The 24,276-nt window shown below is 37.8% G+C and overlaps 1 protein-coding gene across 1 annotated transcript in view; it reads right to left on the reverse strand.

Moving 5' to 3' along the window:
- Positions 1–11,839: 11,839 nt before the first annotated feature.
- Positions 11,840–24,276, reverse strand: part of c22h6orf89 (chromosome 22 C6orf89 homolog) — a 28,833-nt gene continuing 16,396 nt past the window's right edge. The window contains exons 3-7 of the mRNA XM_080209787.1: positions 22,516–22,661; positions 21,133–21,296; positions 18,927–19,062; positions 14,575–14,707; positions 11,840–12,681 (exon numbers count right to left, since the gene is read on the reverse strand). Of these exons, the coding sequence (XP_080065913.1) occupies positions 12,599–12,681; positions 14,575–14,707; positions 18,927–19,062; positions 21,133–21,296; positions 22,516–22,661 (662 nt within the window). The 3' untranslated portion in view covers positions 11,840–12,598. The remainder of the gene's footprint in view (positions 12,682–14,574; positions 14,708–18,926; positions 19,063–21,132; positions 21,297–22,515; positions 22,662–24,276) is intronic.

Below are 24,276 nucleotides of genomic sequence, written 5' to 3' on the forward strand. Positions count from 1 at the left end.
GCAACAATGTGCACCATCTACAAGAAGCACTGCAGCAAGTCACCAAGGTTCCTTGGATTACAACTTTGACCATCTTGAAGACACAGTTCTCCTCCAAGTCACACATCATCCTGACTAGGGACAATATTGCTCGCTGTTCCTTCAGTGTTACTGGGTCAAAATCCTGGAATTGCTTAACAGCATGTGGAGGTCTTCTACCAACATATGAGTGACAGCAGTTCACGAGGATGGCTTACCACTACCTTCTCATGGGTAATTAAGGATGGCCTAGCCAGTGACACCCACATCCCATGAATGAATAAAAAAAATTACACAAACAACTCACTCTGCTTTCTCAAGCTTACTCCTACACATCATTTGTCACAGCAACATACTTGCAGTTACACTCATCCCTTTCCCTCTATGTACCTCCTCACATTCCCATCTGTTCCATACACAGAAATCCTCATTTACATACTTGTCATACTTTTGCCTCAGTCAACCACAACTGCTTTCATCCATTTGGCACATGCCAATACTATAAATCAAGAGTATCTTCTAAGCTTCATTGCAGGAGAAAAAAATGCAGAATGTGTGGGGGGTGGGGGGGGACAGGCAGTGAGCCAGAGATGGTTTTCCTGCCTACTTACAATTGACAGTTGCTGAAGGGATGGTGCTGGATCTCAGTGGAGACTTGTTGTGCTTGGCTTTTGGGAGATGGTCTCCCAAAGTTAATTGGTGACAAAATTAAGTACAACACTCATGCCAATTTGATATCAGCACCAAGAAAAATGTTTTATCTGAGATTCAAAGTAAAACAACATAAATGGCACTTCTGTCAATCTGATTGTATCAGAGCTCCAAGGTGGAAATCAGGTGGAAATCTCTAAAGCTGTCACAGCAACCAATATTAACTCCTGTGACATTAACTCCTCAGCATAATATTGTGATTTACTTGCTCAGCTGTGAGGTATAACTACTTTCTGAAAAATTTCTTCATTATGTTTTCAACATCATAAATTGCTCTTGCTTTTATTTGCAAGTTCCTTGAACCAAGAAAACCTATGGACTCTCAAATTGCAAACATCTTACTAACATAACTGTAACACTTAACCCATGTGAAACTGCAGTCTCCTTGGGAAAGGGCGGCTTGTATTGCACACAGCCCACTGCACTGGAATGAAATGCAGAATTCAACAGGTTGAAGTTGGTTGTTCAATCTGGTCAATTTCCCCACCTTTTCAGAACTCCAACTACTCTCAAATCCATACACAATGCCACTAAATTCCAGCCCTTATACTTAACAGCAGAGGTCTCCAAATAGTCAATCCGATTGATAGGTCAATCCCAGAGTCTCAGAGTTGATTGTCAATGGCTGCCAAAAATACAGGGAGCCTGGGATGACAAGCAAATTAGCTCATTGATTCCGGAACCATGCCAGAAATGTGCAGAACTCGAGCTTATCGCGATGACGACTGAATCAGCTCATTAACTGTTGAATCACATATACCAACACATGGATTAAGCTGGACAAAAGCAAAAGATTAACAAGGAGCCAGGGACCTCCAAAAGGACAAAACCCTACCATTCCCTCCAGTAATGGAAAAGTTAATTTCTTTTTAGGAATGTCAAGGCAACATTTGTCAACAGAGTAGAAGAGTTAATTTGGAACAGCATCACAAGCCAATGCATGCTAAATTTAATGAAAATTTCCCTTTTAACAATGCCATTCGAACAAAGAAAGTTGGTGGGGGTGGGTAAGAGGGGAAGTGGGGTGGTTTAAAGGGAATATTGCAAGCTCAGCAGTCACTCTTCTCAAAACTTGTGGCGGAAGGCAAGACTAGCAAAGAGGCATATTTTCACATTAGTCACCTGCTGGCAAAACATAAGGCACTGTTCAACAATGGCAAAGTTATCAAGGGGGCTGCCGAAACCTTGTTCAAAGATTTTAAAAACAAAGATGAAATGACAGCCATCAAGAGCATGCTGCTTTGGTCAGTAGGCTGTTGTTGTCCAAGGATGTCTCGAGACAAATGGTTGTCCAAGGATGTCTCGAGACAAATGGTTGTCCAGGACTTATCAGACTATGTTTCCCACTGCAGTTTGATGGCTCAGTAGCTATGACAGATACAGCACAGCTGATTGACCATGCAAATGAAAACAAAGATGCAACGAAAAGGACTTCCTCATTCTTTTGGTACTCAAAGAAAGGACAAGAGGCAAGGATGTCTACAACAAATTTAAAAAGGTATGTGACTGAGAAAAACATACCAATCAAGAAACTGGTTTCAAACACAACTGATGGTGCACCATCAATACAGGCTTTGTTGCACTTCACAGAAATGTCCCTCCTTTGTCAATTCCCACTGTGTTATCCACCAACAAGTGTTAGTGAACTAGGTTATTGACTTCTCATGTAATGGTAGTTATCAAGACTAACAATTCATGCCACAGTTCTGTAACATCGCTTGTTCACATCGTTACTTGATAAGCTTGATGCCACCTACAGTGAACTAATCCTTCATGCAGATAGAAGGTGGTTGAGAAAAAGTCCTCCAGAGATTTTTAGATTTGTTCCTTGAATTGTCACCTTTGTTAAATCAAAAAGTGAAGTGTACAGTGAACTGTCAGATGATTGCTGGACTTGGCATTTCTTACAGACACAAGTGCAACATTGAATCAGCTGAATTATGAATTGCAGGGGAGGAACAGAAACTTGTCACACATGATCAGTGCAATGAACATGTTCAAACTGAAACTGGGCCACTGGTCCTCCCAGTTAAAGAATAAACTTACTCCAACACATCCAAAACCCAGTAGGTCAAACAGAAAGGGTTCCATCCAAACAAATTCTGTGACCACCTGAACAAATTATAAAATGAATCCAACACATGATTTCAGAAATCAGATGGAACAAATTCTTATGTTTGTAATAAATCCTTTTCTTCAAATGGATATTGGCAAACTGACTGCAACATTTCAGCAGTGTTTGAACAAAGCAAACTGGTCATGGAAATAATCACCATGCAAAATGACAGAGATTAAAGCTAGATCAAGAGACAAAGACTTTTGGGGACTTGTCAACAGAGAGAAGTATGTTGACATTGTGCACGCTCAAGGGAAGACCTTCTTTGGTTCCACATACCTCTGCAAGGTGGCATTTTTGCCCCAGATGAAAATCATCAAGTTGCACTTATCTCACAGGTGCCCATCTGATCGACTGTATGAGACTAGCCATCACAAACAATGACCCAGACTTCACAGTGTGCAAGCAACGGTGTCACAATTTTGGGGGTTTTTTAGTAAAGCCAAATTTTTAAGAATAGATCTCATGCTGCATATTGATGTTGAAAGTGCCTTGCGCTTAAAAAGATTGGACACCACTGCTCCACAGCCTGTCCACTTTGTGGGAGTAATGCCTGGAGTCCAATACTGGGAAGTATCTCAGGCATCATTTCATTGCAAGGACCATGCCCTATGCTCCTTTGCATTCCCATCCAAATTTTTAGGTTGATGCACCTACACTTCCAAAAGGCATTTCCAGTTAGTTGTTGAGGCAGAAATATCAACACGCAAAATAAGATTGCATTTGTGAATGAAGGAAAACACTGACGTGGATTAGTTGGACTGAAAGACGTTTCAATACTGTAATTTATATGAATCTGCTGAGGGAATATCTATCCAAAATCTCATAGCTTTTTTTTTACAGAAGCTGACTGCCCTGCTGTATATGTTCAGCATTTTCTGTTTTCCTAGTCACAATGGTTACTAAGATAGAAAACAAAGAATTTGTTAATGCCATAGATGGAGCTCCACCCTAAATACTAACCACTTCAAAGTAAATTAATTGTCACTGTTCCCAAGTTTATGCAATGTTCCAGAGTAACCCAGAGAGTGAATATTTTCTTGGACTGCTATTGTTTCTTATTAAGTATTCTCAGCTGTTTGTTTTTGAGAGTTACAGTCCAAAATCTATGCAAAGTTTGAGTTGTTGAATTATGGCATAATAAGCATTATCATTCACCAAGAGGTGATCCAAATTATGATTCACAGATAAATGAGAGTTACAAGCAAAATAACCAGCTGTTTCCATCTCCACCCTTGTGGACATGAATCCAAAGCACAGCTGCTTCTTGTACAATGAACAGAATGAGTGAAAAACATTCTTAGAGAAAAAAATTATATTGCAACTTTTCCTAAGTATGGCTCAAAGCATTTCACATCCAATGAGAAGTGCAGTCAATGTAATCTCAACAAAAAAAGCCATCTAAGCAGTGCACAGAAAGATCCCACACTCATTGCTCTTCCTTGTCTAGCACTATGTGCTTTTTTGTGCATTTAATAAGACTAATACCAAAACGTAAAGTGTAGAGATTCCTATTCATTATCCAATACAAAATTGTACCCCTCAGGCATCTCGAAAATCACTTAACATAATCACAATAAACACTGCACTACTTACAAGCTAGTCTATTCTTCATGCTATAAAATCTAAGGGAATCCGTGGCAATAAAATTTCACTAATACTCAATGTCAGTCTCATGCATGCAGTGTAGCCTTGGCTTACGAGCAGTTTGCAGGTCACCTATCATACCCAACAATCCATAAAATTACTTTATTTCAGGTACCACCCTTAGCAGCAAAGAGAGAGAATTTCAGGAGTCCTTGGATGGTTAATTCTGGAAAATAAATTTTCAGCTAACAAAGATTATCACAATGTGCATTACTATTGAAGTTTTTAAAAAAACTTATTTAATCGTGCATTACAAAAATAGATTAGTTTTAGATAGAATTACATTTGAATAATCTTCCCCTGTGTCCACTTTATGTTCATTTATATTTTTTCACAGGTTGTGGGGCATTGCTGCTTACCCTTAATTGCACTTCAAAGTAATATACTCCATTCTGAATTTAATTAATTTTTCAAAGTTTAAAATATTTTTGCTTCTGGTCTCCTCAGTCACTATAAAGGCAAATGACATCCAGCTCAAGGGCAATTTCTTTAGCTCATTTACATGCACAAAATTTGCGTTGGTTCTTGTACAAAATACGCAACCAGGTCAATTTTTAATACACTTTGATCAAACAGGAAGCACTATAACTGAACGGATCACATTTCAACAAGGCACCTGGAACGCAAATGCAAATATTACTCAGTAATCTGTTGAATTATTAAATGAAAAAGTTGTATGATTGTTTTCTTTCAACTTGTTCTATTCCAAATAGCACTGCTCAAGTAAACAGTGCAACAGTCAGACAAACACACTGATACAAAGCTCACCACAAGTGATCCTACCCCAAAACAAGTACTAAGATAAATATCAAAAGAGTGTAGATGTGATTAACTAAATACCTGTCAAAAATGTGATAGCAGACATCACTATCTTGTCTACTTTTCCCTTTCCAATCTATTTCTCCAATGTACCTGTTACAATCATTTTTATTATCCCAAATTTCACACATTTTGGCTCTAACCTATAAACAGGCAGAATCTGAACTTTGACAAAATCTGCATTTCAATGGCACCCATGGGAATGAGTAAAGAACATTCATAATACCTGCACAAGATTTCACGTTAAAAACTCTAGGATTTATAAGAACATAAGAAATAGGAGCAGGAGTAGGCCATCCAGCCCTTCGAGCCTGCCCCGCCATTCAATAAGATCATGGCTGATCTGTCGTGGCTCAGTTCCACTTTCCCGCCCTCTCCCCATAACCCTTAATCCCCTCTCTTATCAAAAACCCATCAACCCGCTTCTTAAAAATATTTAGCGAGGCAGCCTCCACCACTTCAACGGGCAGAGAATTCCAGAGATTCACCACCCTTTGAGTGAAGAAGTTCCTCCTCAACTCCGTTCTAAACCGCTCCCCCTTTATCTTGAGGCTGTGCCCCCTAGTCCTACTGTCTTTTTTGAGCGGGAAGAGTCTCTCCACCTCTATCCTATCCATCCCATTCATCATCTTATACGTCTCAACGAGATCTCCCCTCATTCTTCTAAACTCTAACGAGTACAAGCCTAGTTTATTCAGCCTCTCCTCATAGCTCAACCCCCTCAACTCCGGTATCAGCCTAGTAAACCTCCTCTGCACTCCCTCCAAGGCCAAAATATCTTTGCGCAGGCGCGGCGCCCAAAACTGCACAGTACTCCAGCTGCGGCCTCACCAATGCCCTATACAGCTGCAGCAAGACCTCCCTACTTTTATATTCAATCCCCCTCGCTATGAAGGCCAGCATCCCATTCGCCTTCCTGACAACCCGCTGCACCTGCAAGCTGGGTTTTTGCGACTCATGCACAAGGACCCCGAGGTCCCTCTGCACCGTTGCCTGCTGCAGTTTTTCGCCACGTAAGTAATAGTCCTTCCTACCATTATTTCTACCAAAGTGGACCACCTCACACTTGCCAACATTAAATTCCATTTGCCATTTCCTGGCCCATTCGCCCAGCCTATCTAGATCCTTCTGCAGACTCTCCACACCCTCCGCACAATTTGCCGTTCCCCCAATCTTGGTGTCATCAGCAAATTTCGACACCCTACACTCGGTTCCCTCCTCCAGATCGTCTATATAAATGGTAAATAGCTGAGGCCCCAGCACCGACCCCTGGGGCACTCCACTAGTCACCAACCGCCAATCCGAATAGCAACCATTGACCCCCACTCTCTGCCTCCTATTTGACAACCAATCCTCTATCCATGCTAACACCCTACCCCCAACTCCATGTCCCCTGACCTTCTGCAATAACCTCTTGTGAGGTACCTTGTCAAACGCCTTCTGAAAATCCAGAAAGACCACATCCACCGGCTCTCCTCTATCCACTGCCCTAGACACATCCTCATAGAACTCCAGTAAATTCGTCAGACACGACTTCCCTTTAATGAAACTGTGTTGCGTCTGCTCTATCAAGCAATTCCCTTCAAGATGCCTCGCAATTTCCTCCTTAATGACAGATTCTAACATTTTACCTACCACAGACGTTAAACTAACCGGCCTATAATTCCCCGCCTTTTGCCTGGCACCCTTCTTAAACAACGGCGTAACATTAGCCGTTTTCCAATCTTCCGGCACTTTCCCGGAATCCAGCGACGTCTGGAAAATAACCACCAAGCTATAACCTCCGCCATTTCTTTCAGAACCCTCAGATGCATTCCATCTGGTCCTGGGGACTTGTCCACAATCAGCCCCTCCAGTCTGTCGAGCACCGCCTCTCTAGTAACAGTAATGCCATTAAGACCTTCCAGTCCTACCACCTTTCCATCGCTAACACCCGGCAAATTATTCACGTCCTCCTCCGTGAAGAAAGAAACAAAAAAGTTATTCAAGAGCTTAGCCATATCCCCATCCCCTACCACTAGGTCCCCTTTCTCATCCTCTAAAGGACCAACGTTCACCCTAGCCAGCCTCTTCCTTTTTATATATTTATAAAAACTCTTGCTATCCTTTTTTATATTAAGTGCTAGCCCAGCTTCATAGTTTCTCCTACCCTCCTTTATCAACTTCTTTGTCAATCTTTGTTGACATTTAAACCTTTCCCAATCCTCTTCTCGCCCACTACTCTTAGCTACTCTAAATTCCTCCGCTTTTAATTTAACACTTTCCTTCACCTCCTTCGTTATCCACGGCTTATTACCTCTCCTCCTACGGTCCTTTTTGACCATCGGAATAAATTTCTGCTGAGCACCAAGAAAGATCTCCTTAAAGATCCTCCACTGCTCCTCAGCAGACCTACCTTCCAACGCGCTCCCCAGTCCACATTCGCCAATTCTTCTCTCATCCCACCATACTCCCCTCTATTCAAACAAAGGACGCGTGTCCAGGAACCCACTTTCTCCTCCTCCATCTGCAACAGAAACTCCACCATACAATGATCACTCTCTCCAAGAGGATCCTTCACTGCAAGGTCCCTAATTCTACCCGCCTCATTACATAGCACCAGATCCAAGATAGCTCGCTCCCTCGTCGGCTCCAACACACACTGTTCAAGGAAATTATCCCGGCAGCATTCCAAGAACTCCTCCTCGAGCCCACCGCGTCCAACACGGGTCGACCAATCAATATGCAGATTGAAATCCCCCATAACTACTGCCGTCCCATTCCTGCATGCCGCACTTACTTGCGCGTTAACAGCCCAGTTCTGTTTACTTTAAAATATTATCTATAAGGTCTATATTTTTAAACTTATGAGTTAGCTAATGATTTTCACTAATGCCATAATGAACATAAACAAGTTTTGAGCTAACTGAGAGACTTTAAATGGTAAATATTCAAAGATCCAAGAGGAGAAAAGACCTGCAAATCCTGCTAACCTGACAGAAAAAAAACAAAGTTGCAGAAATAGTCAACAGACCCATCAGCATTCGGGATGTTTACTTTCTACAACACCCTTCACCAGAATTCAGATCCAAAGCTCTTGCGGCATTACTCATATTCATTCCAGAAAGTGACAAGACTGCCTTGTATTTCCAGTGCTGTATGCTTTTAATTTTGAAAAAAATGCTTAAAATTTAATTTAACCCAACGTTTGTTGTATTCATATTCCCAGCACCTTTGTGCTGATTGAAGTTGGACTCTTACCAAAATTCAGTTTAGCCATGATAATCATGACTTAAAAAGTGAGGACATAGGAGGTATGCAGAGCAGTATGTTTGCAGCTTAGGAAAAATAAAAAAAGCCTGAGTAGCATTGTTATGATGAAGGTTGTAATTGAGGGAAATGTTGAAAGTTAGAGAGGCATCACCACCATTACCTTTTTTTGCATCACCATGTTCGAGAGTATTCACAAGATGCGAGCAGTATTCAATTAATGGATAAAAATTTAAGGTTTATAGTCTACAGGTGTAGATCAGAAAAAAATTGACAATAAAGACAAAACATTTAGAATGCATTAGAAGAGTTATGATGTTATATTTGAGGTTAGATGACATGATGAGGCCAAACTATTCAGTAAAACTCAAGTTGAGTTGGTTGTCGTTGATTAGTCCTGAAAGAGATCTAAAGAAATTATGTTCTTGATAAATTGAAACATCCAAGGTGTTCATGTTTAGACAAGGATCAAACAATAGAGATTCAGTCATTGCATTGTAAATAATAGAGATTCTGTGCTCCAAGCAGGCAACTTACAAAAGTAATTGAATGCAAAACTCAGTGTGGCAAAAGACTGGGTGCAGATAATGGGGGTAATATTAATTTCTGGTGATACTAAATGATACTTTCCTAATCTCCTATTTTATTGACCTCATTGGAGTGGAAAATTGGGAAAGATGTTCAATGTGGCTGATCCAATATCAAAAATTGAGATCTCTCTCTATGATTAGAAGAGGTTACTGATCATGAAGAAGGAACTATGTAGAAAAGTTAGAACCCAAAGAACACCCAGAGAAAGAAGTTATGAACCACCAACATAACACAGATGCAGTGGTTTAAGAGTACCGCAAAAATCCATAACACACAATGGTAACTTAAAGTACACCATGCCAGAGTTTGAAATGTATATCACAATAAGTGATTTCAAGAACTCAAAAGTTCTAAAGGCCCATTATTTAAACCAGATCAGCAAGGAAAATCCATCCTAAAGGCCATACTGGAAATCCAAAAGGCCATATTGGAAGCTTTTTGGGCACTTTCAAGTTGATAGTTAATTTTGTCACCATGTGAATCTCCTGCTCATCAAGCTGGGAAATGAAATGCTTTAAATTTCAGTCACCCATTGTTATCCTCAAATACTTGTAAGGTCAGCTGTTGCATTGTACAGCTTCCATTCACCATGACCAACAATGAGATTCCAGCCTCAGAAAACTTGACCAGTATGACAGCATGCCTTGATGAGATTGCATTATATTGCCAAATAAGGGGGAGTAAGTTTATCCCCAATAACGAATTGATTGAATTTGTTCAAATTAATTTTATGTAAAATTTGAGTTGGACCTAAACTCAGAGTCACAGTTGAGTCACCAAAAGGATGGATATTTGGAAAATTAACTGTAACAGCTACAGATGCGAACCCTGACTCACTCCATTATGGCTTTTTCTTTATACTGATATCACAGTTGACAAACACTCCTTGGATTTCACAAATCCCCGATGCCTATAACTGGTACATGCCAAATATTCTGAAATCACACTATGTATTATCTGGTTATCCTGAAAACCCATTTAGCTGCAACACAACTATAGGTTTATATAGGATTAGGTTCAAGAATTCACTGGCATCTCGTGGTAAATCATAAGTGTCTATTAGGAGTTCATTCAAAATGTACACCAACTTTTCAGTTTTGTTCACCCTCTTTCTCCCTCAGACTTATAGTCAAGATGTTGCCAATCTTCTTTCCACAAGATGTCCCTCTTCCAGTCTCTCTGCCTGTCTATTGTTCTTGCACAGTATTATTATTCATTACTCCAGAGAACTCCCAGTTACATTCATTGGTTAAGCACATCACATAAGGTGGTCAACACTGATTAGTCCGGACTGCTGATTGTGCATTGTGCATGATTTAGTGTGATTGTTGCCAAGGTTAGCTGAGAGCTGGGAAGTGAGTAGGCTGATGAGACAAGCCAACCCCACCCGTGGAGAGAGAAGCTGTGTCTTTGGCACAGTGCTATGAACTCTCAAGGGTTCAACGGTAAACAAAGATCAGTGTGAATCAATCTCTATCTGCCAAATGTCTACTATTGTTCCATCTTGATCCAGCTGAGAAGTGCAGCATCTGATCCAATGAAAACCAATTTAAAACAAACCAGACATTAGGTCACATCGCATCCATGGAGAGAACAGAAAAGCTAACAATTCAGGTACAACCATTCATCAAATAAAACAGTTAATCTAATATTTTAACAACTTCAAAGCTGAAAATAAAATCCATTTTGAAGTTGTTTTACTTTTAAATGTATAGCACCATCTATTTACATAATTAAAATGGTGGCAATTGGTCCAGAGAATTTTGCACCTCAGAAGCCTTTGTAGTGGTGAGAAAATGCCCATTGTGTAAAAATATCACGATTTATCGAACACCAAAACCATATGTCCTATTGACTAACCACCAACTTAATCAATAACAGTTACAAAACTTTCTATTCCAGAAGCATTTATGAAAGGCCAATAACACAAGTATTAGCCGCCACAAACTGAATTAATGCACTTTTTGAATATCCATTTAATTCCCTCACTCACCTGCTTGAAAAAAGGTTGTGAAATAAACAACAAAAAAAGTTAAAGTTCATTCACATCATCTTAAAAATGCTATCATGAATCAGAACAAAGAACACTACTGCACAGAAACAGGCCCTCAGGCCCACCAAGACTTTCTAATGACCTTTTGTCTCCACATGGTCTGTATCCCTCTATTCCCTGCCTATTCACGTATCTGTCATGATGCCTCTTATTGATATTGTATCCACTCCTAAAGAACATGCTGATTTCTGCTCCTTTACTGGATCAGGCTTCTCATGATCCTTCACAACTTAAAACACAGTGACCTGCTGCCTGTTCTATGCGTACATACGTGAATAATTTCTCTGCTTGCTATTTTGATGTTATGTAATATCAATTGGAAATATGTGCAGACCGCTGCATGTATGATTGTATCATATACATCTTTAACAGGAGTTCTCAGCTGGTGCAGTGTTTTCATCACATTCAGATTATTTGTACATAGCTATTAAGGAAATTTCAAACATTTCCTCTGCAATGCAGAAAAAGAGAGGCTAGAATCACACTTGGATTTTTTTTAATTTGAACAAAACACTAAGCTACTTAAACATTAAATATAACATTTACTTTTTGATTCAATTTTTATCAAAAAAATCAAAGGCAACATATTTCAAGGATTCCTTATCTTTACACATATACAAATATATTTTTATATATATATATATATATATATATATATATGTATGTTTATATGTATATATACAAAGCAAAATTTTACAAAGTTTGAAACTATGTACATGGTGAGGCCATATTAAAATTATTGCCAGTTTTCCAAGCCACCATATTTCATACACAAGTACGAACATTTAAGTCACATAACTTAATTAAAAAAACAAATAGATAAACCATGCTTTAAACAATACATTTAGTACTCTACCATTATTTTATTTTGAGAATAGTTTTCACCTATTCCCCAGAATTCTTATACTCTTCAGCTCATTCTTTTCAATGATTATCTTTTGTCCATAGACTAAATGAAATTGGTAATTAGTAGTCATTTCTCCCTGAAAACATCAATGATAATTTATCTTGCATCATTAGTTTACAGAGACAGTAAACAATCAAAAGGTCAAATTTATATAGCTTTCATTTGCAAAACATTTAACATTTTCTGAACTAACATATGCATTAGATGCAGACAAAGAATGATCAAAAGAAAGTGAAGATTACCTGGAATTCAGAAAAGCCACATCAAACTTATTCAGAAGGCAATGTTTTGCAAATTACACTGAATTGTTGTGCAGTACTGCCAACATATGTTAGTCAATGTGTAGTCTAATGGTACAATTTAAACCACATTTTGGAATGTAAATATGTCCACAGACATGCAATCAAATAACAAGTTTTAATATGGATAAATAATGAATATTTGCACATAACCGATACATTCATCTGGCAACACTGAGCATCCTCAGTTAGATGGATCCAACACAAGTAATGACTGTTTGCTCTCCAGCTGGTAAAATGGTCATCCGCCAATAATGTGAATTCGCATAAACTGTATTTTATGAAAATCAAATAGTTGCAATTAATTATAACATTTATTACAAACAACTCTACTCAGCGTTATAAATGCAAAATACTGTGGATGTTAGAAATTTGAATGTGCTGGAAGTGCGCAGAGGTCTGGCAACAATCATGGACAAAGAAAGATAATATTTCAAACTATGACTCTTCTTCAGAGCTTTATTCAGGTGATAGGATGTGGAATATGGTCTAATTGATGCAAATAACTTAGATGCATTCAAGGAGGAATACATGCGAGAAGAAAAAGAAATGCTCATTGGGTGCAAATGAATCAAAAGAAAGGTGGAGGCTTACACGGAGCTAAAAACATATTAACTGACTATTTCTGCATTGGAAATTATACCCAAGTATACAATCATTTCAGTAATTTGCACACAAGTTAAGGCAAACCTACTGTGGTGGTTTGAACCAAAGTGTATATATCCAACAGCAGCAAGAAAGAAAATTACTTAATGGAAGAAAAATTATATTTACATGGCAATGCCTTCTGTTTGGATTGGTGTGCTTAGGAGTGCCAGCAGCCAACATCATATAGGACAATGAAGACTGGCATAACTGCAAATAATTCAAATACATCTCAAGATGTATCTGTACACCTTCCTGGGATACTTGCTATTGTATACAGCTTCCATTTTTCTTGAGTGTAAACAACAAAGATGGTACAATCTGTTATTTGAAATGAAATGATTCTCTGTCAAAGAAAAAGCCATTTCACATCTCAATGCTGTCATTGCTTTAAAACCACACTGAAGGCAAAAAAAAAATCTGTCTTTAACATAAAAACAATTCACACGGTATTTGGTGTGAAGATGTAATGTTGCTGATTTAATGAAACAGGTCAAAGGCCATTTATTGTGGAAGAATTGAGACAGAGGGTAATATGCACAAGATTGTAACATTAAAAATATAGCTGAAAAGAATTTTGCTTGACAATTTTGTGTTTCTTTCTAGCTCTTATAACAATAAATGGTAAGTATGACAAAAGCAGAATCAGCTCACTAAGACTCACCCATCTATTTTATATTAATGGTTTTTAATTTTTCGCCTCAACAGTAAATGCTTATGAATAGACCAGTGAAGCAGACTGGGAGTTAATCATTTCTTTCAATGATCTGGTCATTTCAGCTACTCATAGTGTAGGATTCTGTGGTCTTGGCATTCTACTGCCCCCTGCTGATTTTTTGGTAGATTTCTGCTATTTGATCTCATCTGTAACAGCTACACCCACAGATCTCATTAGATCCATGCTCAGTGGGTGCCACAAGACGGAAACCCCACCTTTGCCGCATCTGCCACTTGCACGTTTTGAATGTTGGATATATGGCTAACTGCAAAGCCCAGATACCCAGTATTTAGACATCGGTGTGGAGAGGTCCGAGACAAAAACTGGCTAGGCCTTTTGCAACTCACTCCAAGTGCAGCTGTGCTTGGGCCCATTGGTGAAATATAAAATATTTAGGCAGGAAAATAGTTTTCATACAGGCAATTCTCAGCCATCTGTTTCTCCAACTGTGCTAAGCCCCTGAGATCTGCCACAGTAGCACTCCATACCCCCTCTGGTGCAATCTGGATCAGTACAGTCTATAGACCAGGGAAGGCAGAAATCACTGCATACAAGCTGCACCTCTACTGAGTTCTGAGGTGCAAAGGTACATGAGAGCATATTGTTATCTCTGTTAGCATTACTTACAGCTAAAGAATCATAAACAGACTAGAACAGAATGATTTAAAATAAAATGGTGTCTTACACATGTTACCCTATTTTCTGCCTGTAGCTTGTGAACTGGAAGAATTTAAGATAATTTGTCCTGTGATACAGAATATGAACAATAAAAGAGCACAAAAAGTAAAGCTGATTACCTACCAATATCTCCTTCTCCAAGGAGGACTAAAAAGGAGCTACATTGTCCTGCACATTTCTCAGAAGCGTTAATATGAAGTTTCAGATTACCTCCACCTACAAACAGCCAGCTATACCCGACCTGGAGCTGATGAGACTAGAACAGAATAGAGGAGGGATGTTAAGATCAGATGGTATAACATAACATTGATGCAAGTCATGTGCATCTTTCTTAAAGGAGTCACCTTTAGACGAGTTATTTTACTTCCCCAAAGCAGGAATTCCCTTAAACATACTACCAAATCTCTAAACCCACTTTGTTCACTCTGCTAAATTACTGAAACTTGGAAGCTACAAAGTTCAGTCCTGTTCGGCCTATATCCCAACAAATCTAAATACAATCAAGTCTTTAGTTCTAACTGGCCTGGAATTTCCTCAAATGTTGTAAATGATATAAATGGTAAGCAAAAATTTACACCAACCTTGCTCCAGGCAACTTATGTTATTTACTGGAAATCTAGTAGCATATGCTATAACCTAAAAACCAACATAAAACGGGTGGAAATCAGGGCCCGAGGAAAAGTTTGAACTTGCAGGATATTCATTGTTATAAGTATGAAAACCAAATTGAAGGTTTGAAGCCACCAAATCATCTCTTACATATATTAACCATATTTGTTTAAAGAAAATGCAAGCATGGAAGTTTTTCAATTTTTAATTAAACTTATTCGGAGGCTGTAAAAATGTAATGCAAGATCATGAAAAAAGTGTACATCTCACTGAAGAAAATAAAACAAAAATGCCTGAAATACAAGCTGTATTTAGAACTGGCATAAATGCAGGAAACTCCTGTTCCCCATTTTTTGTTGCACAGTGGTGGAGCTACGTTAATGAGAATTGCAGGATTTAAGTGCAAGTTTCACTTGGTGGTAACAAAAGATTAAGAAAATTCTAATATTTGCATTAAAAATGCTGTTGTTTTGGTGCATGCATTCAGAAAATTCCAGGCCATTCTTTTTTCAAGTATGATCAAAGGGCAAACATTGCTGGAAACAGTTCAAAATTTTATTTATTTCAAGTTATTTTCTTGTTGAAGGTAAAAGCTATAAAGGCAAGATGAATCCTACTGAACATATTAAGGGAAAGTAGCCTTCAGAGGAATACTTTGAGTGCTGTCTCATTCTCCAGATCCACCCCATCCCTGTTTAACAATGCAGACTTATAAACTTTTATGGAACACCTGCTTCCACAGTGCTTTGTACTTCCATTTCAGTAGTTTTTAAATTGTCTGTATTTGATATACAAGCACAGTTCGACAGTTTATCTAACCATGACTTCAGGCTTAAAATATTTCAACCTTAAATCTGCTGGGGTTACAACAGGCAAATGAGGGTTAAACATGGGACTTGTTAATCACTTCTTGCTAACCCCACCCCGAGTGCAAGATCAGTACCTTTTAATATTGTTTTTGTCTTTGATACAGTAAAAGTAATAGCAGACTTTACAAAGTTTTCTGGAACCAATACCTTATCTCTCTCTGTGTTGCATGGTCCTAACTGACTCTGTCTCTCAGTTCTTCCTCTCTCGTTTTTCCTCCCTTGAGCTGCATAACTAATTGAGATGCTTTTACTGAAGGGCCAGAGTAATATTTGTTTTTTTATTGAATAAACGGATTTCCATTTGAAGGAAATCTGACACATTGGTGCAGGACCAGTTGGGTGCAGCAGAGTGACATCTATGTGGACCATTGTACATGCGCAAAGTCATATTGAGCTGGCAGCAGACAAATGTTTTAAGTTAACCCTTGTATATAATGCTGATTAGTTTCACTGATTCTCTTGCATTGAATTTAATGAAATGCAAAAAAAGTAATCAACAATTCCTTTAAAATTAACTTAACTATCACATATAAACCAAAACTGCAAGCACATTCCTTACATTTAAAATTGAATGGTCTAATTGCAAATCTAGCTAGACAAATAGAATCACAGAATTATTACAGTGCAGTAGGAAGCCAGTCAGCTGACTCTTTGCTCTCTGGCTCATCGAGTGCAATTCCCCAGCCTTATCCTGCATAATCTTCCTTTCAGATAAAAAAAAACTAATTCCCCTTGGAATGCATCTATCGGATCTGCCTCCACCACACATACAGGCAATGCATTCCAGCACTTAACCACCAACTGTGTGAAAAAGGTTTTCCCTGGGTCAACTTTGTTGCTTTTGCCAATTTCTTTAAAATCTATTCGCTCTCATTTGCAATCTTTTCAAGAGTGGGGACAGTTTCTCCCCATCCACTTTGTCCAGAGCCTTGACGATTTTGAATACCTCTATCAAAACTCCTCTCAGCCTTCTCTTCTCCAAACAAAACACTTCTGATTTCACAATCTATCTTCACAACTGGATTTCCTCTCCCTGGAAACATTTTTGTGACTTTTTTCTGCATTTTTTCCAATGCCTTCATACCTTTCCTCAACTACACCATCCAACTGGAACACTGCATCCAGTTCTGAGGCTGAACTAATGCCTTACACAAATTCAACATACCCAACTCCCCGACGCCCCTTGTTCTTTTACACTGTGCCCCTAATAATGAAGCGTAGGATAATGTATGCTTTATTAAACACACTCTCAACCTGTCCTGCACCTTCAATGGCTTTTGTACATAAATACCTAGGTCCCGCTGCTCTTGCAGCTCCTTTATGTTCTTCCTTCCAAAAATTAATAACTTCACATTTCTCCACAATGAACTAAATCTGCCACCTGTCTGGGCACTTCACCAATTTGTCCATATCCTTTCGAAGTTGTACACTATTCTCCCCAAAGTTCACGATGCTTTCATTTCATCTGCAAATTCTAAATTTGTATATTTTAAGAAAATATGATTGCATCTACTCATTTAAAAAACTCATCCATGATTACGGATTTGGAAGAGACTAAAACATAGGAATAGGAGTATATCATTCAGTCTCTTGAGCCCATTCTGCCATTCAGTTATATTATGGTGAATCTGTACCTCAATTCCATTTGCCTGCTTTTGCTCCATATCTTGACACTCTTACCTCACAATTATTCTCAATCTTAAACACTGTCAAGCCATATTCCCTCCAACATGCAAAAAAAAGCTACCCAATTTCATTCCTAAATGGATAAGCATTAACTTTGAGTTCATGTTTCCTTGTTCTGTATTCCCTCAGCAGAAGTGAAAAAAATTCTGTTTCTGCCAGATCAAATCTCTTAAACACCTTGATCAGATCACTTGTCATCTTTCTAATCTCAAGGAAATGCAAGTGGAAACTGTGTTCACAGCTTAGCCCTTTTGTGTCCCAGAATCATAAACCGGTCCAAAGTCAATATGTACTTCCTCAGTTTAGCCAAAACTGAACGCAGTACTGAATCTGACCAACACACTGTTCAACTGAAGTATCACTTTTTCTCTCTGCATTCCAGCCGATTTGTGTTAAAAGCCAATATTCCAATACTTCCTGGGTACATTTTGTCCCTCCATTGTTGCTAGTGTTTCATTATTTAGAAAATAGACTGATTTAACATCTTGAGTGAAAAATGAATGATCTCATGCTAAACTTTATTTCCCGGTTTTGCCCACTCAGTCTGCGTATGTTCCTATGCAACCTCTTGCTCTTGTCTATATAATTAACTGTTCCTCCTAACATGCTGTCCTCTTCAAGCTTGACTGTAGAACACTATTTATTCAAAGTCATGGTAAAAAAAATGTTGAAGATCCCTGGTAAAACATCACTATTCATATCCAACCAGAATATATTCTCTGTTCCCTAATACATTTCTAAACTACTTCACTGTTAACTTTGATATCCCTTGAAATATTATTTACACACTCTTTTTTCATCTCAATATTTTATAGTCCTGCCAGTCCATTGAATTTCTACTTCATGTAAGTCTTTTCAGATACCATCTCTTATTTCATTCGTTGGTCTAATTGCACAATGGGAGGGTTTGCCATTTGGAGGTGTGTATTGGTTTAGTACTGTACCAAATACTTGTCACTTTCCATCTTTTGTTTGGAGGTTTACCCATTAGAAGTTCAGCCTGAGCTACTGCAGTCAAGTTACTTCGAAGTTTGACCTCCTTAGATTTAAAACCTTTGTTTGTGACTCTTCGTTCACCTTTAGTTTATTATGCTTGTTGTTTACAAGACTGATGAAAACATTAATTAATCATTATAGAAGTAAATGTAACAGAAGAGTTTCTTCTTAGGTGGCGATGAGCAAAGCAAAAATGTGATTGAATATTATAAATTAAGAATGCTTCAAGTAGCTGTTTTACAAAAAGAATTGATAATTGAGGTTTTTGTTTATTATACAGCCATGATACACAAATCTTATTTTAATTTTCCTTACCAGGAGTTGGAATGGAGAACCATGAATAGGTGCTATTAAACATTTCTTCAGGGATACTTTATTCTCAAAAGGCAGCATACTTGAATTGGGAAAAAGTGTTCGAAGAATATGCATTCCATTTATACGTTGCTTTCTCCTAATTATTATAGAGAGAAAAGATTACATTTGGTTATTGTTCATATATAGAGGATAAGATGTCATTTATACTTGTGCATAATAAAAAATAGTTAGAGTGTCTGACAAAAAGCAACAGTAGTAACAAACATTTCAATAATGACCAGTTATAATTTAGGATTAGCCAATATGCAGAAGCCTGAGAAAGATCTTTTACACCATGAAATCATAGTTTCAAACAGTCTAAGCTTCCACTGAGGTTTGAAAACTCATTCTTTCACAACACTCAAATCTAATTCATACTTCTCCCTCCCCTACCAGTGTGTTACCAGAGGTGACTGCCATACAACAAATAAGAATTTAACAAAATCAACAATTAAAAAAATTGAATCATTTGACTTCTGTATATTACTTCCGAGCTGAAGACAGCAATATGGTGCTAAAATTTAATGCCTCGATTAGCATGACTTGTGCGCAAATAGCCTTACTAGTATCACATGATGAGGAATGAGGAATTTGCATGTCAATAAAATGCTACGTGGATTGACCAGGGATTTCAGTTGCTTTTCTATTCACCTAATTTTATAGCAAATATTTCTTTACATGGGACTTATTTTAATTAGCTACCTGAGAGTGCATAATAGCTCCAATGTCTATTCTTATGCTATTATGAACTTTACTACCTACTTGCTACAGAGCCTCTCACATTAAATTCAGGTGCATGGTACACAAATTCCCACTCTAAATTATGCATTTGTCACATGGCCTTAAACATGCTGATCTTGATGCCACATCTGTAGAAATAGCAGTCAAAATGTTAAGTAGAATTAGAAAAGATGATGCAATTTAGATCCCAGTAAAATTTAAAACTAGGGCCAAATAAGAAATTTAGGCATGTGAAAATGCAGTCTCATTTTTAAGTCGTTGCTCAGTTCTTATTTATTACTGAATGAACCTGTGGCACAGACATTACTGATTTCATTTGTTTTGTTCTAATCACGCAACTTTAAAAGGTCAATATTGCAAACTGTAAACATGGTAGTTTTGTGATCACTTATTGGAAATGTACTGCGCCTGTCCAATAAATATCAGCAATTTTATTCAAGTCCTTTTTACTTATAATGAAACATAAATGATGCAAACTGTTTGCTTTCAACATTATTTTTTAACGAAGATAAGGATGAGGAAAGACAGATTTTTTTTAAACACTTTGGAATTATAAATATAAGTTTAACAATAACTGAGGTTTTAACAGGTGTGTAATTAGTTTGTAGCACATTTACTCTGCCGCTTGCACAGAAACATGGCTTGCTATTTCAAAGAAAATCACTATAAATGCTATTCAACTAATGCTTTATATATGCCCTCTAGCTTTTTCCATTTTTTTAAAGCAGAGCGAAGCATTCTATAATTTATCTAGGCGTTGCTGATGCATGATGTTGATAATTCTGCAACTGTCACCCACCCAATTCAAATTAGTACATTTAAATCACACTATTGTCACTGTTTGATGTTGCTTAAAACTTCAGTTTTGGAAAATAATAGCAAGCAAAAAAATTCAATGAGCCATTTGGGTGCTTTGACCGCTTAATGAATAAACCTGGACAGATTAATTGCAAAACAATTTCAAAATGAAAATTCACAGGAACAGGTAACAACGTTTACAGCATGATTACACAAGGTTTTGTAAATAAATACTGTACTGCTAAATTTTAAAACTTTTTTCTTCAGGATGTTCTTTTGCTAATTATATCTCTTAATTTCAATAGACTCCTTGCAATGTTTAGTGACCACACGTAACTAAATATTTGCAACAATAACCATTGAGCCTCCCTCAACTAATTGCTGGTTTTTGAGAACAATCAAATAAAATTAAATACTTCTAATTTGATTAATTTCAGTCAAGGATATAACTCGACTCAATTACAGCCATGCCTTAATGGCAGGTTAAAGAATATGATTTGTTGGTTTGGGGGCATGGAAGAGAACTAGCAAACAGAATGATAAAAGCAACAAAATGAATAGAATTCTTCGACTAGCGAGATTTAGTTAGAAAAATTATAATAAGTGGAATTATTATATTCAATCTCACCAGTGAACAATTACGTTGGATTCTTCCTCTGGAAAGAGATAAGAGTTTTTATTGACTTCATTTTCAGTATCACCTTCAACCTCAGTATATACATCCATGGCCTCCTTATATTCTGAATATAAGCGTTTCAAATCCTCATATGACAGTGACACAGTTGATCCACTCTGCAGGAGGAGATTGAACAAATCAATGGAATGTTGTTATTTGCATCACATTTACAAATATTATGCAGTTATTAATAGAATGCACACTGCATATCCAAGTGTACTCGACTGGACTTAGGTAATGGCACAAGGAATCCTAAACTTACCGTACAGTTTTGTGTTGGTGCAATTTGTAGTTTATAGCATTAAAATCACAGGAACATAAAATAACACTGTACAGCAATCAAAGTATGTGCATGCCCAATAATTATGTTCAACATAGTATCTTACCAAGTTTTCTATGTAAACAAATTGCTCAAATTTCTGTTACCTGTATCATCTGATATAAAGAATCAATGTTTTTAAGTGATACCCTAATAAATATATTTTATTCCACTTTTACTTGCCAATTCTCTTTCCTGCGGACATTAAAGTTTATGGTGCTAGGGTTGTAATATACCTTTTATCAAAAGGCTATTTGACCACAGAGACCAAGGCATCAATGCCCAATTTAGTCCTTGTCTACTACAGAATGTACACTTCTAGGAGGAGCCATAATAATAATCGGAAACAGAATCCTTACTGATATTCCCCTACCTAACTTACTGGTGCTAAGGCTAACTGTAGTGCTACAGATACTGTGGAAACATGACTCTGATATTCCCTGGATAAGCCTGCTGAGTTACTTGGAAAAGCCACCAATACAATGTCCTCAAAATCATAACGATAGACTTTTCACACACTACAAAACCAATATGCAATCTAGCAGTGTAAACTATATATCCCGTGCAACACCCTTACAATGACCACAGTGTCGGCATGAGGTACCCATTCTCTACCCTACCCACATTGTACAATTTCACAAAAGACATCCCTGCATTTGCTTTCATCACTATCACTTTCTCCTTGTCCAAACAGTTGAACATTTTCCATAAGCTGACCAAATCTCATGAGCCAAAACCTGCACTTGTACATGCTTTCACTGTGTAAAGGAAAATAATTTTACACAGTCAGATTATTTCACAGGTTACTCTATTTTCCAATAACCATTTTACAGTAAGACCTCTCTTACAGAAATTTGAGCATCACAAAATAACTACAATTTTACCCTTTTCTGTGATTTTTCAATAAACATTTCTCCAGAAACAGATCTAGCAAAACACAATGGGTAATAAAGAAGATGGTGCAGAACTGAGACTGAAAAATAAAACCAACACTTCAGCCTAACATAATTGCTCACCTTGATTACAACCGGTTGCACTATTCGATGATTATATTTGGAAACATGTTTCATGTCACTCACTGTTCCAACAGCGGTTAAGGCAGCACATTCTGTGCAGTTGGGTATTAGCTGCTCACACCCAGAACATTCCCACTCATGAAAAGCTGCAAGAAACAACAACTTTAGTTGTAAAAATACAATGTATGTCATGAGTGTTAAATATGTAGAATCAAGATGTGACTGTGCACAAATAATTGCACTTTACTATTCATCTATAGCTTCGGCTGCTTTACCATCAAGCTACAGCATCCTGAGTGATCTTTGTTTTTTCAATCTCAAGAATTGCAATACCTACGGTATACTTCCTTTCACTGTTCCATTTCCCTCAACTGAGCTAGAAGTACCATAATATGCTCTGCTAACCTGTGCTCCTGTGATCTTTTGTATTGTTCCTTTCCCTAATTCCTTTCGCACCTCTATCATTTATTAAAAGTGAACAAAAGTCATCAGCCCAGATCCTTGGAGCACACCATTAAGCTACATCTAGCCAAGCTGAAAACCACCCCTCCACCTTGTGCCCCCCACTCCCCCCATTCTGTTCATCTCCCAGCCAAGAATTCTTGTGACTATATTCTCTTTAATGCTATGACCCAATTTTATAACAAATCTCTAGAGTGGCACCTTATCTCCACTTTGCAAAATTCAATTTCTATAATATCCATCCATCACTGCCTTTACTAAAATATGATTGTCAAAAAGATTTCACTTCATCAATCAAGTATGACTAAACACGAATGAACAACAAACCTGTAAAAATGTTTGACAAATCTGTGGCTTTTCCAAATTTTCACACATTTCATCCTACTTCATAGACTTCAGCCATCTGCCCACAATAAAGGCAAAATTAACCAGCTTATAATTACCTGGCTTGTCTTTGCCCTTTTCTGAATAGGCACTTGACCTACCACCCTCTGGATCATCAAGAACAACTACCATCTTGCTTTTTTTTTGGGGGGGGGTATTGAGGCTGGTAGTGTATAGTTAGTGTCTATTTTATCATTTGCCCATTCTCCTTTAGTGCTCTGGAATGCATGGCATTTGGACCTAATGACTGTTCTCTTTTTAATTTTACTAAATATCAGGTAAGATTGAATACTCATAACAGTAGAGTCTCTTCCAAATCTTCACCAGGTATCATAATATTTGTATTTTTAACTGCCTTTATAAAATCTGATATGAAATATTTAAACAAAACCATCCCTTTGCCCCCAAAACAAGACAGTCTTCCTCATGAATACTTATGGCTGAATGCTGATATAGTGGTAACGTTATTGGCTGGCATTGCAGAGACTGAGGCAAATGTCCGAAGGACATGGATTCAAATCCCACCACTGCAATTAGTGGAATTTAAATTCAATAAATAAATTTAATTGTTTAATAAAAAAGTTTGTGAAACTTTCACTGTAAGGAACCATCTGGTTCATTAAAATTGTAAAGGGAAGGAAATCTGCCATTCTTACCAGATTCACAGCAATGTGATTGACTCTTCACTACCTTCTGAAATGGCCTAACAAGCCACTCAGTTGCATCAAACTGCTACAGCCAAATCAAAATGGAATACAACAAGATAGACCACCTGTCAGAGATTAGGCACCAGAAATGATACTGACACCCCCTGTCAAACAAGCAAAAATCCCCCTTAGTAACATATTGCACCAACATTGGGAGAGCTGTCCCACAGACTAGTCAAGCAACATCTTTAGGTAAGCATAGTCACCA

This window comes from Carcharhinus amblyrhynchos, chromosome 22 (genome assembly GCF_965287045.1).
Source record: "Carcharhinus amblyrhynchos chromosome 22, sCarAmb.v2.hapA, whole genome shotgun sequence".
Taxonomy (NCBI): domain Eukaryota; kingdom Metazoa; phylum Chordata; class Chondrichthyes; order Carcharhiniformes; family Carcharhinidae; genus Carcharhinus; species Carcharhinus amblyrhynchos.